The 15,949-nt window shown below is 39.5% G+C and overlaps 1 protein-coding gene across 3 annotated transcripts in view; it reads right to left on the bottom strand.

Annotated features, from left to right (window-relative positions):
- LOC149318894 (rap1 GTPase-GDP dissociation stimulator 1-like) overlaps positions 1–13,974 on the bottom strand; it is a 60,309-nt gene extending 46,335 nt beyond the window's left edge. For 2 of the 3 annotated variants that reach the window (XM_089510639.1, XM_089510641.1), the window contains exons 1-2: positions 13,617–13,972; positions 6,275–6,382 (exon numbers count right to left, since the gene is read on the bottom strand). In XM_089510639.1, coding sequence (XP_089366765.1) covers positions 6,275–6,382; positions 13,617–13,620 — 112 coding nt within the window. In that variant the 5' untranslated portion in view covers positions 13,621–13,972. Of the gene's footprint in view, positions 1–6,274; positions 6,383–13,616 lie in introns of all 3 variants that reach the window. The other variant, XM_089510638.1, reaches the window with a different exon arrangement.
- Between the last annotated feature and the right edge of the window lie 1,975 nt (positions 13,975–15,949).

The raw sequence follows: 15,949 nt of genomic DNA, 5'->3' as shown, positions 1-15,949 counted from the left end.
GAGGTTAAAAAATCTCATGCAGAAATGGGATTTAAATAGCAGAAAAATCCCACAAAAAGGGGGTTGTTTTCAGACATATTAGGGTCATTGAGCGTTAATGGGGAAAAACCTGCACAGAACGTGGACAAAATCTGCCTAAAAGTGAAAAGCAGCCAATTTTGTTCACTCTCTCTGTGGGTTAATGCCGGATTAATGCTCAGTGCCCTCGATGTCATGTGCAAAACGATCCTACTTTTGCGGGATTTTCCCATTTTAAATTCCGTTTCTGCATGGGATAAACCCCATGTTATAAACTCATAAGACATTTTTTATCATTTGTCATCTTCTATCTGTAAAACATTGTTTGCCAACTGCAGGGCCACATGCTGGAGGAGAGGGAACACTCTCTGGGGAGTATTCAGTACAGTGCACCTGCATTATACACAGGTGCACCTTATGTGGCTTCCAGCCACACTGGAAAAAACCCTCACATGCCCCAAAAGATGTAATGGGGTGCGGGTGTGGGCATAAGCCCCATTTCTTCTAATGGGACTTGAGCATACACATTTCCCCCCTTATGTGTGTGTGTGTGGGGGTCCGGAACAGATCCCCTGTGTAAGGGAAGGATCCACTGCATTTCAACGGTTTAATCAGGAAACTTAAGCAAACTTGAGACTGGTAGATAACAGAATTCAGGAAGTTACCTACACCATAGAAGTACTGCAGTTTGACACCCCTTTAAGTGCTGTAGCTCCATCCTTTGGAATCCTGGGGTTTGCAGTTTTACAAGGTCTTTAGTTTTCATGGCCAAAGATTGTTGGTGCCTCACAATACTGTAGAATGGAACCATGACAGTTAAAGGGATGTCAAACTGTATTATTTCTATAATGTAGATGCACTTTGGCGGACCCCATACATCCCAAGCTTCCCAAGATGTGAAGTCGAAAGCTTTCATGGCCAGCATCCATATATTTTTGTGGATTTTTTGGGCTATGTGGCCATGTTCAAGAAGAGTTTCTTCTTGATGTTTCACCAGCATCTGTGGCTGGTGAAATGTCAGGAAGAAACTCTTCTCGAACATGGCCACATAGCCCAAAAAATCCACAAAAAACTATGGATGCTGGCCATGAAAGCCTCATATTGTCATCACATGGGCGGGTTACAGACGGCCCTCAAGGGGCCGTTTTCCCGCCACCGCCATTCGCTGTGGAGGGAAGCCCCAGCGGCCAGACCGCGAGGCTTCCCCGCGCAGTGAAAAAGGAGCTCTGAAATGGCACTCCTTTTTAAAACGCGGAAGTGGCACCGCGAGGGGCGAAGCGCGCCCTCGCGGCATCACTTCCACCGCGACACATCTGGACGCACAATGTACAAGATGTCAACATGGTAGCGCCCATGTGGATGGGCGCCGCCATTTATGACGCGATCCGCACGTGTTGGGCCCGGGGTGGGTTAGGAAGGGGCGACTCTTCCTAACCCTAACACGCCCCCCCTTCCTAACCCTAGCACGCACGGAGTGCGTCATTAGTGGCGGTCTGTAACCCGCCATTGTATCTGTGCTCATTGGTGGAAACCACTGTGCTGGAGGCATAGCTATGACTTATAAAGATGGAAAGGATATCTGAAAATATTCAAAATGTTTTGTATGTATGTCAAGAACCCTTGACAAGAAGTAGTCTGGACTGACAAAAATCATTGCAGTTCAGTACTTATCCTATGCAAAATTCGTTTGTGGCTGTTTTGTATAGAAAACAAGACTTTTGTGTGCAGGAAACAGCACTTGATATGAAGAATATTTCTATGCAGAAATTGCTGAAAAAGTAGTTTCCTGCTGAGTGTGAATTTTGAAAATAGCAGCGACAAATTTCAAATCAACCACATACAAATTCTGTGCAGAATAAGTCCCAGATTGCAAGTGGACTTTAAAAATGGTATGGTTTTTGAAGATTTTTTCACAATGGGGAGAAAATGCTAAAACTATTTGTTGCTTTCTATGAAAAGCAAATTAATGAAGAACTATGTCCCTGCTGACTTACAACCTACCCTCCCTTCATGATTTTTGATAGAAAGATCTCTCAGTGTCTAAAAGGCGTTTTGAGTGATGACTGAGGAGGCTTCACCTCACTTCATAGCCTCCAGTTACAAATAAGGGCACAAATTAATGGCACCGTATCCTTGTGCTTGACGTGAGGCAATTTGAGGCCACTACATGAGTGCAGGGTAACATTTATGCCTTTTTAGACATTGGAAAGAGTAACTGTTTCCCTGTTTCAACCCCACTACAAAGGGGATTGTATGCCTGCTGTTTTAAAATCTGCAGTTAAAGTTAGGCCTGCTGTGACACTTTCTTACACAAAAGTTGTCGAATGCTGTGCAAGTCACTCAACATCACTTTCAAACCCAAGTTGTCATTACGGCAACTACACAAAACACCTCCCTCCTCTGAAGAGCAGGTAACAGCTGTTCAGCAAATGCTAGCAGGCAAAATAACCTGCTGCCACTGCAATGAAACATAAGCTGAGCTTCAGTTAACATAAAAATAATTGATCTGCCTTAGCACAGCCTTCCTACTAACTACTTGCTAAGATTTGTGGCATTACTGTGTTTTCCAGGGAATAACTGGAAAATAAGGGAGAGGTACTCCTATACTAATTCATGCGTAAAATGCTTAGTTTTTGTAGCTTTCATGTTTGGGGTTGACCTGAAGCTGACAAATAACCAGACCTTTTATGAGGGAGAGTGAGGCAGCTTTATCAGGCAACAGATATTGAGTATCATGAAAAGGCAGCAAATAGTTACTATATATACTCATGTATAAGTCTAGAAATTTTAATTAAAAAAGATCGCCCCCCCCCCCCCCAAAACTGGCTCAACTTATCGATGGGTTAATCTAAGTACTGTACCTTAACTCTTATTTAAAAAAGGAGCCATCCCCCTTCTCTGAGTAGAATGGCAAAAGGTAAGAGCGTAGTCTATCCTAGGAAAACACCAACTTACTCTCCAAGATGCTGCTGCTTCTAGATTTTATTGGAGTGAATCTCAGACAATGTATCCAGTTAATAGGGACAACAGGTGTGAATGCTTTAAAGCAAGCTAGCCAACTGTGGAGAGTGTGGGGGGTATTATTCTCCATGAACCTCCCCACAAGCTGCATGGTTGTTCCTAGTGCAGTTGGAAGTGACATGTAAGAACTGCCTTTTTAATGGCCAATTTTTGTTGTTTGTGATGGCAAGGGAAGCTAAATTACCATGTTTTGGTAATGGTTTGGATGTTCTTTGTGTGGCTGTTGTCCATTTTTTCAGCCAAAAGATTTGGTGGTCTCGGGGGAGGGGGTTGGGGCCAGTACTATAGGAGTATACAGGAGAGAATGTTTCCATTTTCTGTTTACCCTTGCTCTCTATGGGATGAACTATTTTTTTCTTAAAGTATATCTCTGAATGTTTCTCATCTTCTAGCAAAGCCTGCTGTTTAGTGGCCCCCATTCCTTGGAAAAATGGCTGGCAGGCAGACAGGGAGCAAGAGGACATAGCACAAAGAAATATTGGAGCATATTGCTTGGGCAAATAAGCTGGCTTACCTGTTTGGCTTCAATTCTGGATCTGGGATGCCCTCAGATGTTATCATAGCTAAATTGCCACTGATTTAGGTGGGATGCCACCACCTAGATATATCCCGGGTCAAAGCCTCACTTAATCAGCACTTTTTCGAAGTCGGGGAGCTTCTGACTTAAAAAATTGGCTGCCTGAGTGAGGCTTTGACCTGGGATGGATCTGGGCAGTGGCATCCCACTGATATTTTCTAAGGTAGTATATCTGTTCTCACAATTTCTTTGTATAGTTCTCTTGAGATAAGGAACCTATCGATTCTTGAAGCTGATTTATGAGGTTCAGAATAGTTTGTGTATTATCTGATGTTTCTGTTCTTGAAACACCAGGGTCCAATAATGATAATGTTTCTAACATGTTGAAAAATGTTTGGGCGAGTTTACCCTGATTTTCTTTCATCTTTTTCTTTGAGGAGGCTTTGTCAATTGCTGGGTTCATTACTCCATTCCAGTCCTCCATTATTATAAGATGTTCATAGTTTAAATCTAACATTTTATTAGTAAGATCTTTATAGAATTTAGACTTATTTTGTAGGGGGCCATAAATTCCTAATATCATTATTTGTTTTCCTTCCCAGTTTATTTCAACTGCGATACCTCTGCCTTCTTTGTCACTAAATATTTCTTTTGCTGGTATCTGATTAGAGATGTACAGGCATATAGAAGATTTTCAGACCAGCACTTAGGCACTGATAATGCTGCTAAATCATTTAGGAAGTGTGTCTGTGTGAAAGCCTGACACACTTCCTAAACATCAGGGGATTGTTGGCTCCCCTCCAGCATCCCTGGATCGTTTGGGAAAGGCAAATTCCTATGAACAGAAACTTTGCATCTGAAAATCTTCTTACTTTGACTATCCCTCTTGTATCAGAAAAATTTTTTTTCAACAAAGATTATAGATTTTGCAGACTATGAATGGAATTTCAAAACCAAGTAACTGTTTCCACACAGTCCAAGCACTCCTAAATGAATGCTAAACGAATCCTCTGGAGATAAAAAGTTGTCAGCTACTCTTATAATTACATTGTGTTTTTTTAAGTCTTTACCACTTTTTAAAAAATAAGTAACACTGGCGGGTTCCACACCGCCCAAAAGTATGTGCTCGGATCTCCCTAACCCTAGTATGTGCCGAGCACGTACAAAATGGTGGCACCCATTCTACATGGGTGCCGCCATTTTGATGTAGCGGACACTTAGCGTCCGCACGTCTCGGCACCATTATGATGCCGCAAGTGCGCTAAAGGCACTTTGTGGCGTCATAATGGTGCCGCAAAAAGAAGCCATTTTTTGCGGTTTCTTTTTGCTGCACACAGGAGCTTCACGGTTTGTCCACTGCAGCTCCTTTGCGCAGCAAACACCGGTGCCGGCAGACCACCCTTTTCGGCTGTCTGTAAAGCGCCTAAATCAGTTACTTTTTAAAAAGCTAATATTAATGTGTTTTATTGAACAGGGGACAGTTTAAACCTGAAGTATGGGATATTCTTCCTCCAAAATTTAGTGAGACCACATTTCCATAGTTACAAAAATAAATAACTTTTTATCATGACATTATAAAAGTAGTGAAGCTATCTCACATTAAGTTACAACCATAATGTGATGTGGTCAAAGGTTTTTGGGGGCAGGTGGCCAGGTGGGTTTTTATTAGTTCTTTGTAACTAATTACTTCCAATAGCTGGTCATGACATCATGACACAGAATAAATTGTACCATAATTTACCAAGAATGTATAGAACCTTCTTGTTGTTAATGGTGGCCAAACGGCGCGGTTCCCGGACGCTGCAAAGAAGGAGCGCGAAAATCACGCTCCTTCCTGCGCCCCGGAAGAGATGCCGCAAGTGCCGAAGCGCGCACGCATGGCATCATTTCCGGGGCGCGACGTGTCGATGCAGTGCGTCCGCTATGTCAAGATGGCGGCAGCCATGTGGAACGGCCGCCGCCATTTCATACGGACTCAGTCCGTACTAGGGTTAGGGGCGTCTGGAAGAGATGCCCCTTTCTAACCCTAGTACGGACTGAGTCTGTGCTAGGGTGCCCGTTTGTAACGGGGCAATGTGTCTTTAGATCAATTTCAGCTTATGGAGACCATATCAAGGGGTTTTCTTGATTATTAATTCAGAGGAGGTTTGCCATTGTCTTCTTTCCTAGGCTGAGAGTGTGTGACTTGCCCAAGGTATCCAGAGAATTTCCAAGGCTGAGTCCTAGTCCTTTCAGAGTCCTGGTCCAACACTCCAACCAGTACATCCACTTTTGCTCATTCATTAGAGAACAGTTAGCTATGTGTTAATGCAATCATTTTTTAAATTGAAATATCTACTTAGGATCTCATCTAATCCAGTCTAGTACACTTCCTGTTTGTATCTGTGTTTGTATCATTTCTTTAAAAAATAAAGCAGGGTACTCAGTTTTATATTTCTTTAACCTTTCTTATTTTACTGGCCTACACTAAATCAGGTTGTCAACCCAGTTGTCAATCTTAGCCTACCAATCTAAGCCCAATAAATCTTAATTGTGGTATGCTGGAGGGCAAATAAAATTTTCTTTTTGCTAATGCCTTCACAGAATGTGTAATAGTAAAAATAAAACCTTATTTTAAAGAGCTGTTGATTAAATATTAGAGTAGAAAACTCCAGAAAATGTGCAAAGGACTACAGCAGAGGCTGGAGCAATCTCTGCTATATTACAGTAATACTTAACTATCTTCAGTCAGAGCTTGGAGAACTCCATCTAGGCTTTCAATTATCTGATCTTCTTTGGCATCTCCTCCACCACATTTGAGATGTTCCAGGTGTAGATTTAGGGACTCTGTTCAGAAAACAAATATAAAAGAATGAAGACAATATTTTCTTGCAAAGTCAGACCTATGTAAAAGAAATATGGAATGTGGCTGTATTTTTGGAAAATGACAAAGTATTTCATTCTCAGTGGCCCAATCACTTGCAAATCGTCTTCACAAGCTAATTCCCCACCTCAGAGCCACTCAGTTTGTTAGCTACTGACCAAGCAAAAGTGCATGGAATATATTGGTGTTCGTATTTATTCAGTATGGGAGGGAGGGAGGGAGGGAGAAGAGCTTGCCTTTTTTACCAAATTAATCCAGATTCCCTGCAAGCAATAACTTGTGCAAACACGCTCAATTTGCATAAGTTATTATCCTGAAATAAGAACTCAATTCAAACACTTACCTGAGTTCTTTCTCCCTCTATTTTTTTAAGGAAAAGGCAAGGCAATTGTTCTCTTGACTCAAATGATGTTATGTTACAAATGGCAAGAGACAGAATGAACAGGAGCCTAGATTAGTCATTACATTTATATACTTTTACTTAAAAGGAAAATATAGCCAGGTGTTTTGTTATTTCCCTAGTGACTTGATCAGTGGACTAACACCATATGCACAGTGACTTTCAAAGTCCTTCCAAGATGGAGAACAGATGGAAAATGTATGTTATGGTACAAAAACAGAAATACAGGAGAGAATAAGGTAGGGAAGGTTAACTTAAGGAAGATATAGCAACAGGCGAAGACTTTCAAAAATATAGATGTAAAATCACAAACTTCCATTCGAGATGTTGAATTTATAGGGTGTCGACCTATGTATGCCAAATGGCTTAGCTTCAGGAAAAGATGGCAAAACAGGGCATTGTCCCAAAAATAGGAATTCTGCCTCAACAAATGAAAATTTATTTCAGTCTCCAAACTGATAGCATTACAGAGAGTGAGACATTGTTCAGACCCCAAATCCTTGTATTTGCTATGTTCACATTACCTTGGTAGCTTTGCCTGCCCCTTCTAGTTTGGATGATTAAAGTGTATTTCTAAACACACAACTCAAGTTTGAAGTCACTGCAATGTAAGAAATTTGGGTACTGAAGGGGGAAAAATCATTTGAGGAGCAGAATTGTTAATTGGGCAGCCTTGCTCTCATTTTGCCCAACCCCACTTATACCCAGAACTGAAGAACAGCTCTGAAGTTAGTCTTGGAACTGAAGAGCATCATTTTGAGAAGTGCCCCAAAACTCATAGTGACAGCAGCTGTGTAAAGATCATCCTGGGATCAGCACACTGAGGATGTTGGTCTGACTGTATATTTTACCAAATTCCTGAATGAATTGTCAAAATAGAATGAGAACAGATAGCCTATGACACTTTGAAAGAGTTCCAGGTACAGTGGAATTGGAAAACCAGGTGTAGGCAGATGAGCAGAGAATAAAACTGACAGTCCCCTTTCAGCTTGTATAATGAGAGTAAAATATATATTTCTATAACAAATAATGCCTTTGCAGCAACCCTTGTTGAAGGAAGCAAATCTAACCAATTGTTCAGCTTGAAAATACAGGACTGTTAACTGAAATTAGGTCTAGATTGTATGAAAACCTCATCCCTTTCATTTCTTTCAGAACAGAAATCAGTAACTGGAGGTAACCACCACCTACATGTCCAAGGAATGAACTTTACAAAAGCTCACAGTTAATTAAAACTTCATTTTTCTGAGTAGCCCAGAGGCCTAACTGGGTTTGCTGCTATTACTTAAAATAGGACAAACAAGTAACAAAACAATGTTAGCATCTTAACTGATAAACTTCTACTTGAAGGTTGAGAGTGTCATAACTCTGCATGGAAGGCTGGGTAACTTTCAGCCCTCTGGATGCTTCTGGACACCAGTTCCCATCATCCTTTAACAATTGTTATAATGGCTAGGGTTGAAACCTATTACAGTTCAATAACAACTGGTTGTGATTCATGCATTCCCTTGGCTTATTGGGTGCAGAATGCAGTTCCCTCAAATTTTTAAACCAAGATCTGGAATGGCATAATGTTCCACATGTGGAACTGCACTACAGCTATCCACTCAACACTTCCCAGGCTCACCACTGAACTGCTGCTTCCCCTATGGCTGTTCCAGAGCTCATGTAAAGCAAGAGGAGGAAAAATCAGACAAAAATCTGGTTATGTCCCCACAACCAGACATAGAATGCTCTCTTCGTCCACTGAAATTTTCTGGGGTTTTCCAAACATCTCGGTGGATGGTGTAATAATTCTCAGTCTAGCTACAGGGGCATAGCCAAATGTTTTTTCAAGCTTCCCCCTCCACCAGCCTTAGGTTGGTTGTTGAGGTTGAGGCTACATTAGTTCAGTGGTACATGGGAGGGGGAGACTTTGGCCACTGCAGAGGGTGGAAGAGACTGCTAATCTCTCTCCCCCTCCCTTTCTATATATGTATATATGCAGCAGTAAGTGGACTTGTGCCTACATATGCCACCAACAGTATTTCAGCATTTTTTTGTTTGTTTGTTTTAAAATTGTGTTTCTAGCCATTATGGTTGTAAAGATGTGAATAAAAAGTCAGTGGGCTGAGTTTATTGGAAGCTGACTACACTGAGTTCTTATGGAATCAATAAACATTTTAGGTCATGACTTAATTAGCACACTGATTTTAATGGAAACACAGTTCAACAGAAAGGCATAGTTGAAGACGGTTCCAGTGGCTAAGCTCAATGCCTTGTGTACTTCCTTGCCCTTTCCTGTGGATAGCAAATCTAGCCCAAGTTATAAAGAACAAGTCATACAAAACAACATCAGTAATGCATGGGTGCAATTTTAGATTTTGGATTTGATCACCTTATGTTCTTTCTGGGTCTAGATAGCCATGTGCATGACATCAGTTGAAATGTCTTAATATTCCTCTTCCTATTATTATATGCTTTGCAACTGATTCTACATTCCTAATATGTTGGGTGAAGGAGATAGTTTGCCAATGTAAATTTAAAACAGAATGAAACAAAATTTTGTTCATGTGCATTTAACATTCCCTGGACCACCATAGTTCCAGGGGTAAAGTGGAGTTTGTTTTGATCACTGGGATCCAGGTTTGGTCCAGTATAACTGAAGTGGACTTTCTCTCCTTTCCTGGTCTCATATCAGATCCTTAAGGTTCTGAAAATGCTGCAAAAAGGGTTGGGGAATCTTGTTGAAAGAGATGAGTTGACAAGTGCTAAGACTTTGAATTCAGAGGTAAAAATTTTATATCCCAAGCTCTCCACTGGAAACTTCAAAGGCCATGGTTGTAATCTGAAATCTCTATTGTATTTCTGCCAAGGGGAGCATAGCCCAAAGTGATACATCATGTGCAGAAGTTGTAGTTTCAAATGCAGTCCTAACCACCCAAGAACAGATATATGTATATCAATCAAATCAATGAAAACTTTATTGCTTTTGACCAAAGGTCATTGCACAGCACAACAATATAACAATACATACAACTATATAACAATATAAAAATACATGGAAATTATATCTAAAATGCAGGTATCTCGTATCTAGTATAAAATTTCTAAACAAACAAGCAACAATTGTCATTATGCATTTTGTCAAATATAGTCATCACCTTTACAGTTTATGGCTATCCCTGTTATATACTTATTCCTGATTTTTTTAGCTGCTAAGGCAAACAAGGCTACTTTCCAGGTTACATATTTAGGTCCAATAGAAGATAGAAAATCATATCCTGTTAAATCATTTGTATTGTATACAGATAGATATATGTATATATACTTATTTACAGTATTTATATATTGCTTTCCCCCTTTTAAATCTCACTCACAATAAAACAATTTTTAAAATACTGTTTAAATCAATACAAATGATAAAACAGTATAAATCCATAATCCCAGTTAACCAAAGTTAACTGCTAGAGTTAACAATGAGGAAAATGCCACTGTAAATAGGTTAATCTCCGATCAATAATGGAAACACTAAATTTTGGAAGTACTCTTTCCCCAGTTCAACAGGTGGACCATCCCTGATTATAGGAGACACTGGAGAGAAGGTCCTCCTTTACATCAGAACCAAGCAATCCTCACTAGGCCAGGGCTCTATAAGATGGCTCAGTCACAACAGAATTGTGAATAGAGACACCACAAGAACCTGCCTGTGTGGTAAAATGTTTATCAGAAGACTTTCTTCAGCTACCCCAGCCACTGAGAGGACCTTCCGACTGGTGATTCTTAGATTGGAGATGTTAATTTGCCCAGCTTTTTTCTCATTTTCCAGTGGCAGGAACCATCAATTGTATTTCATCAGGCAAGCGGAGATGAAGGAGAAATACCACTTTTTACAATACCATTCGATCTGATTTTCCTTGTGGTTGGATTTTGTATTTTTTTTCTCATTTCAAGTTTTTTTTTTTAAATTGACTACTATATGTTAATATAAAAGTGGGATCTAAATGTTTTAAATAAATATGCTTTATTGAAGTAACATACTTAATTCTGAATTACAATAAAAAATCAGAAACAATAGCACAAAATAAGGCATATGTTTATTCATCAAAATATGAATAAACTATATTCAATGCTGCAATTGTAGTTCAGACAAAAACTTAGGATAAAACTCTCAGAGCAGCGACTACGTTCACCTTTCGGTAGGTGCTTGTGAGTCCAATAAAGATGGAGTGCATACAGAATGGATGGGTCATTTACATGCAACAAGTGACAGAGCAGGATGCCTTTCCTTAGCAGCACGGGAGATGCTCTGCTTGGTGGTCTGTTTATGCTATGCTTAAAATGTGCACAGAGGCACTTAATCTCTGCCCCTGAACTGTCTGCACAGTGCTTCTGGAAACACGGCTGGCATGAAATGATGCAAGTTGACAGGTCTGCACTAAATTGGAATTTCAGGCCATCCCACAGCCCATAAAGTAATGCATAAAATACAATACATATTGCTGCTTTTCAAGGTGATTGAAATGCAGCCTGTTACTTTGCAATCAGGTTCAAGTGACCAGAAGCATTTTGTACTGGTGGGAGATGACAGATGAGTTTATTGTGACTAACATTCCAAGTATGCCAACATTTTAGGTCCTATATCATTTCTCTTGAAAAGTGTGTTTGTGTGGGTATGTGGTTATGGGTATGTCTATCTCTCTGGAGTTTATCACATGAAGGAGATCAGGAGATTATTCCATGAATATCCAGGAAAAATCATGTAATTATGTGAAATTATTTCACATGATGTCGCACAAAATCCGCCATTAAAGTGGTCTCAAAGAAGCATTAATGTGAATATTTTTACTTTCAGGATTTCAGTGATAATGCATTTCCGACATCACTTTATTTACGCAATTGCGTGTGATTATCATTCATGCAATTACTTGCATTTTTAGTTTATTTGCGGGATGCTTTAAATACGCTTTAATCTCTCTTTAATGCCAAAATTAGTCCCAGTGTGATAAACTCATACATTTCATATGCAGCCCAATTCTGTGGATGTTTGTTTGGAAGTAAGTCCTAATCCGTGAACTCAGTCGGACTTACTCCCCTAAAAGTATATATTGGATTGCATCTCTGCATAGATGCTCTGCAACACAATTTGAAAAGACAGCATTCAAGTAGGCTTTGAATCCTAGCATGATTTTTTTCAGTCACAAAACTGTACATGGACACAACTAGTGTTGCCAGATTTTCAAAATAATAATACAGTCAAAATACATGACATCCAAAGTTAACAACCAGGAAATAACTATTAACAAATCTGTGTTTTATTCAAATACCAAATGAAAGCATCAATTTCAGTTTGCTTAGCCATCTATTTTTATTTAAAGTTAACATATTCTCAACGTTCATAAATTACACGATGTACACAACCCAAAATCTGGGATTTCTTTTTTTCATCTTGTACAGTGTATACAAAAGGAAAAGCTTCCAACCATCAAATAGGGGACATCCGTTGTGTGATTTCTGTTATTTTAAGGTATGTTTTAATCTATGAATTGTTTAATTGTATTTTAGGGGGAGTGGGTTGTTGAGATTTGATTGTATCTTTAACATGTAAACCGCCCCAGTTGTGCTGCACAGAGTGGTGGGGTACAATTATTATTATTATTATTATTATTATTATTATTATTATTATTATTATCCTTTATCCTTATAATAAGGACACCTCACCACCCTGTAAAGGACAAGCTTTCTAAACCTCCAGTAGGGGATATCCTTTATAATAAGGGACATCTGAAATCTCTAGATACAACCGACCAGAGAGGCTTAAAAATTAGTTAACTATTTTTGTTTCCACCTTTTTTACCAGCAGGACATTCACACTTCAGAGCAGTCAATGACAACCAGAGAATTACAGAGGATTAGCAGAGAATTACCACCATGTGTAAGTCTTAACTAAGTATTAACTTATGGCAAAGGGTATGGAAGTGTTTAGTCCTTAGATCCTGAGGTTCTCCCTTGTTTCTAGGGGTGGTTTAAAAAATAGTAATTTTACCAAATGTGATATGCTATGATGCACCATATTAAAATGGCTTGTAATAGTTAACTCCATGACTGTCCTAACTGCTGATATGATTCCCCCACTCCCTGTAATGGATTCAGAGAGCTGATGTTTCCAACACATGCTACATGCAGCATCTAGAGCATATGCATTCTATAGCTGACATTGACATTCTCTTCAACATTATGTGTCCTGCCAGTCAGTCTGCTCTTGGAGATGACATTTAACCTAAGGTAAATAGAACACAGTTTTTAATCAGCAGATTAATCAATTGCAGGTTTAGCTGATTAACTAGTGGGGTTGAAAGTTCATGACATACTTGTTCAGAACCATTGCAATTCTTGTATGCCACTGTAAATAGAAAGGAAAAAAATGCTACAAATGGCTTTTCCTTCTAACAGCAATTAATAAATTCCATTTGCTGTTTAAACATGACAGATAACTGATACTTATTACAATTTCTCAAAGAGATGCCTGTGTAACAGATTTGACAATATTGGTTTTTACAAGTTTAAAAGATTCATGATTAATTAGCTAACAGTTTGTCTATGCCAGTCTTTCTATCTGTAACTTCTGGAGATACACACACACACACACACACACACACACACACACACACAACACAAATGGGTGTTCTCGAAAGTATAAACATATGCACCTAACCACAAACAAATCCCTTTTGCAGTTTCTACACTAGGAGGAATAAAGATCTTGCGTACATGAAATATCAATTCATTTGTCTATATTTAGCTGGAGTTTTACTCACCCATGGATGCTGCAGCTTTCCAGAGTGAATAAGGAACACACCGTCTGTATGAGGCTTTCTCTCCTATAGCTCCCAAGCTGTGAGTAAGGAGAATATTTTATAACTCTCCAGTAGACAGGCAGCCCAAAGCTTCTCTCATTCTCTTGTCCTTTTTTCTCGGTGACCCTGTGCTTCAAATGCCTCTAATGCTGCCTAATTACTTAATCTTCAACACTGCTTGTGTTTCCTGTTTACATGCCATTGAAAGAAGAGGAAAGACAGTAGAAATGATCATACAACAACAAAATGAAAAGGAATGCATAGCTTCGTGGCAATTTTGATGGGACTTGGTAATACTGTCATCTAGGGGATTGTCAAAATTCTCATTCTTTCTAAGTATCTGCAGACATGTTCAGTTCTATCTGGCTCAAGCTGACCTTGGCTTCTTTGACTTAATAGGTAGCTTAACACAGGGGAGTTGTTGTTTGGACTCCAGCAGATGTGCGCAAGACTTGGCCTTTAAGAACAACATACACTGCAGGAAATCCATCTGAATGGTTTCCGAGGAAGGGACACATCAAGTGGTAATCTGGAACAGCTTGAATTGAAGTGAAATGAGTTCATGAAAAACTGAATGTGTAAATGGAGGGAGGGGTGTGGGAATCAGCCAGCACCCAGGTTTTGTTGGACTGCAACTCTCAAAAAACCTAACCAGTGTAGCCAGTAGCCAGTGGTAAGGAATACTGGTAGTTGCAATCTGGCAGAACTGGAGAACTGCATGATTTCCACCCCTGGCATAGCAGAATGAGTTAACATTTAAACTCCGTGAGATTTCCACAACTGATTATGTTGTATTGTACTATGGCATAAATAGATGAAGGGGCTGAGTTGTGATAATAAAAATATTTTACAGGTATTTTTGTCACCCCAAATTATAAGACTTGTCGTGTAGTGGTTTGGATGTTGGACTACAACTCTGGAGACCAGAGCTCAAATCCTCCTTCAGCCATGGAAACCCATTGTTTGACCTAGGGCAAATCACACACACTTGGGCAAATCTCATTGTGCCAGAGGAAAGCAATGGCAAACCCCTTCTGAACAAATCTTGCCAAGAAAATCCCACCGTAGAATAATCACAAGTCAAAAATAATTTGAAGGCACACAAAAACCAACATGGGGACCATGGGGACTTGATTTCAGGTCCTTGAATGAAATGTGTTAGAGGTCTTGACTGATACCTTGCACTACTGTGGTTTCTTGAAAGTAAAGTGTTGATATTGTCTGTATTGTGTTGCAGTGTCACAACTACAGATGGCCAGAAAATTAATAAAATATACTCTGCGTGCCACTCATGCCTTTGGAGTCAGGGCAAATATACATACTTCTGATTACTTGTTTGCCACCACTCCTTTCCTTCTGGCACTGGATCAGGGGACTGTCAGAACAACTGTGGTCAGTTATTCACTTGAGGATTGGGTTGCTACCAACTGTAAATGTTTCTGACATTATGGACAGGTAGTTATATCCTTTCCCTTTCCTTTATAGACAGTGTGGGCAACTGCTTTGGTAGCAGGGGGCAATTTCCTCCCTTTGTAATCTGCAGCTCCCTCACAAATCCAATTCTCTTGGTTTTCTTCTCCCAACAATGGCTGGAAGTGATGTATTTGGGAACAGTAAGATGTGGATGTTTTGGTGGGTTTTTCACTAGTTTGGGTTTTTTTCTGCTTGATTTTAAGTTAAAAGGTGCCTGAAAATTGTTCATTTAAAAATAAAAATTACAAATGGGAAGGTGCTTTTGGGGACTTGTGGGGGGTTTCAGGGATTGTAAAAATAAGTCCAAGGACTACATGTGCCTATGGCCACCACTCAGCCCAGATTTTTTTATACATATAAATCAGATGAACCTGATAAATGCAGCCTAATGAGTAGTCAGATGAAGCAAGAAAGGCCCCTCTCTTGATTTGTTCAGAATCCTCATTTAAACAAATAGATTGATAGAATTTGAGGTAAAATAGTGACATGTAAGGGTCAACTGGTGAACTATAATGCACAGAGCAACCTTACTTTGTGAGCAGATGCAGAGCTAGAAAGTTTTAAGCCATTTACTTCCACAGTTTATTATATTGTTTAAAAAATAATACATTGTCATTACTTATTCAGCTGAACTCATCCTATTGTTCATTACTTTTCTATTAATCCCTGCTAACTGCAAGGAATGGAGTGGTAGGGACTTTAGAAATGATAGGATAATGGCCCAAAACTTGAAAGAAAAAAATTGAAATGTCGCTAATATGTTCCTAAATGTCTTTAAAAAGTAAGTTAGAAAAGTAACAAGAAAACCCATTGTGCCTGTA

Source organism: Sceloporus occidentalis, unplaced genomic scaffold (genome assembly GCF_023333645.1).
Source record: "Sceloporus occidentalis isolate IW3139 unplaced genomic scaffold, rSceOcc1.0.p SCAF_2, whole genome shotgun sequence".
Lineage (NCBI taxonomy): Eukaryota > Metazoa > Chordata > Lepidosauria > Squamata > Phrynosomatidae > Sceloporus > Sceloporus occidentalis.
The sequence above is the reverse complement of the archived record's forward strand: the minus strand, read 5'-3'. Positions and strand labels throughout refer to the sequence as shown.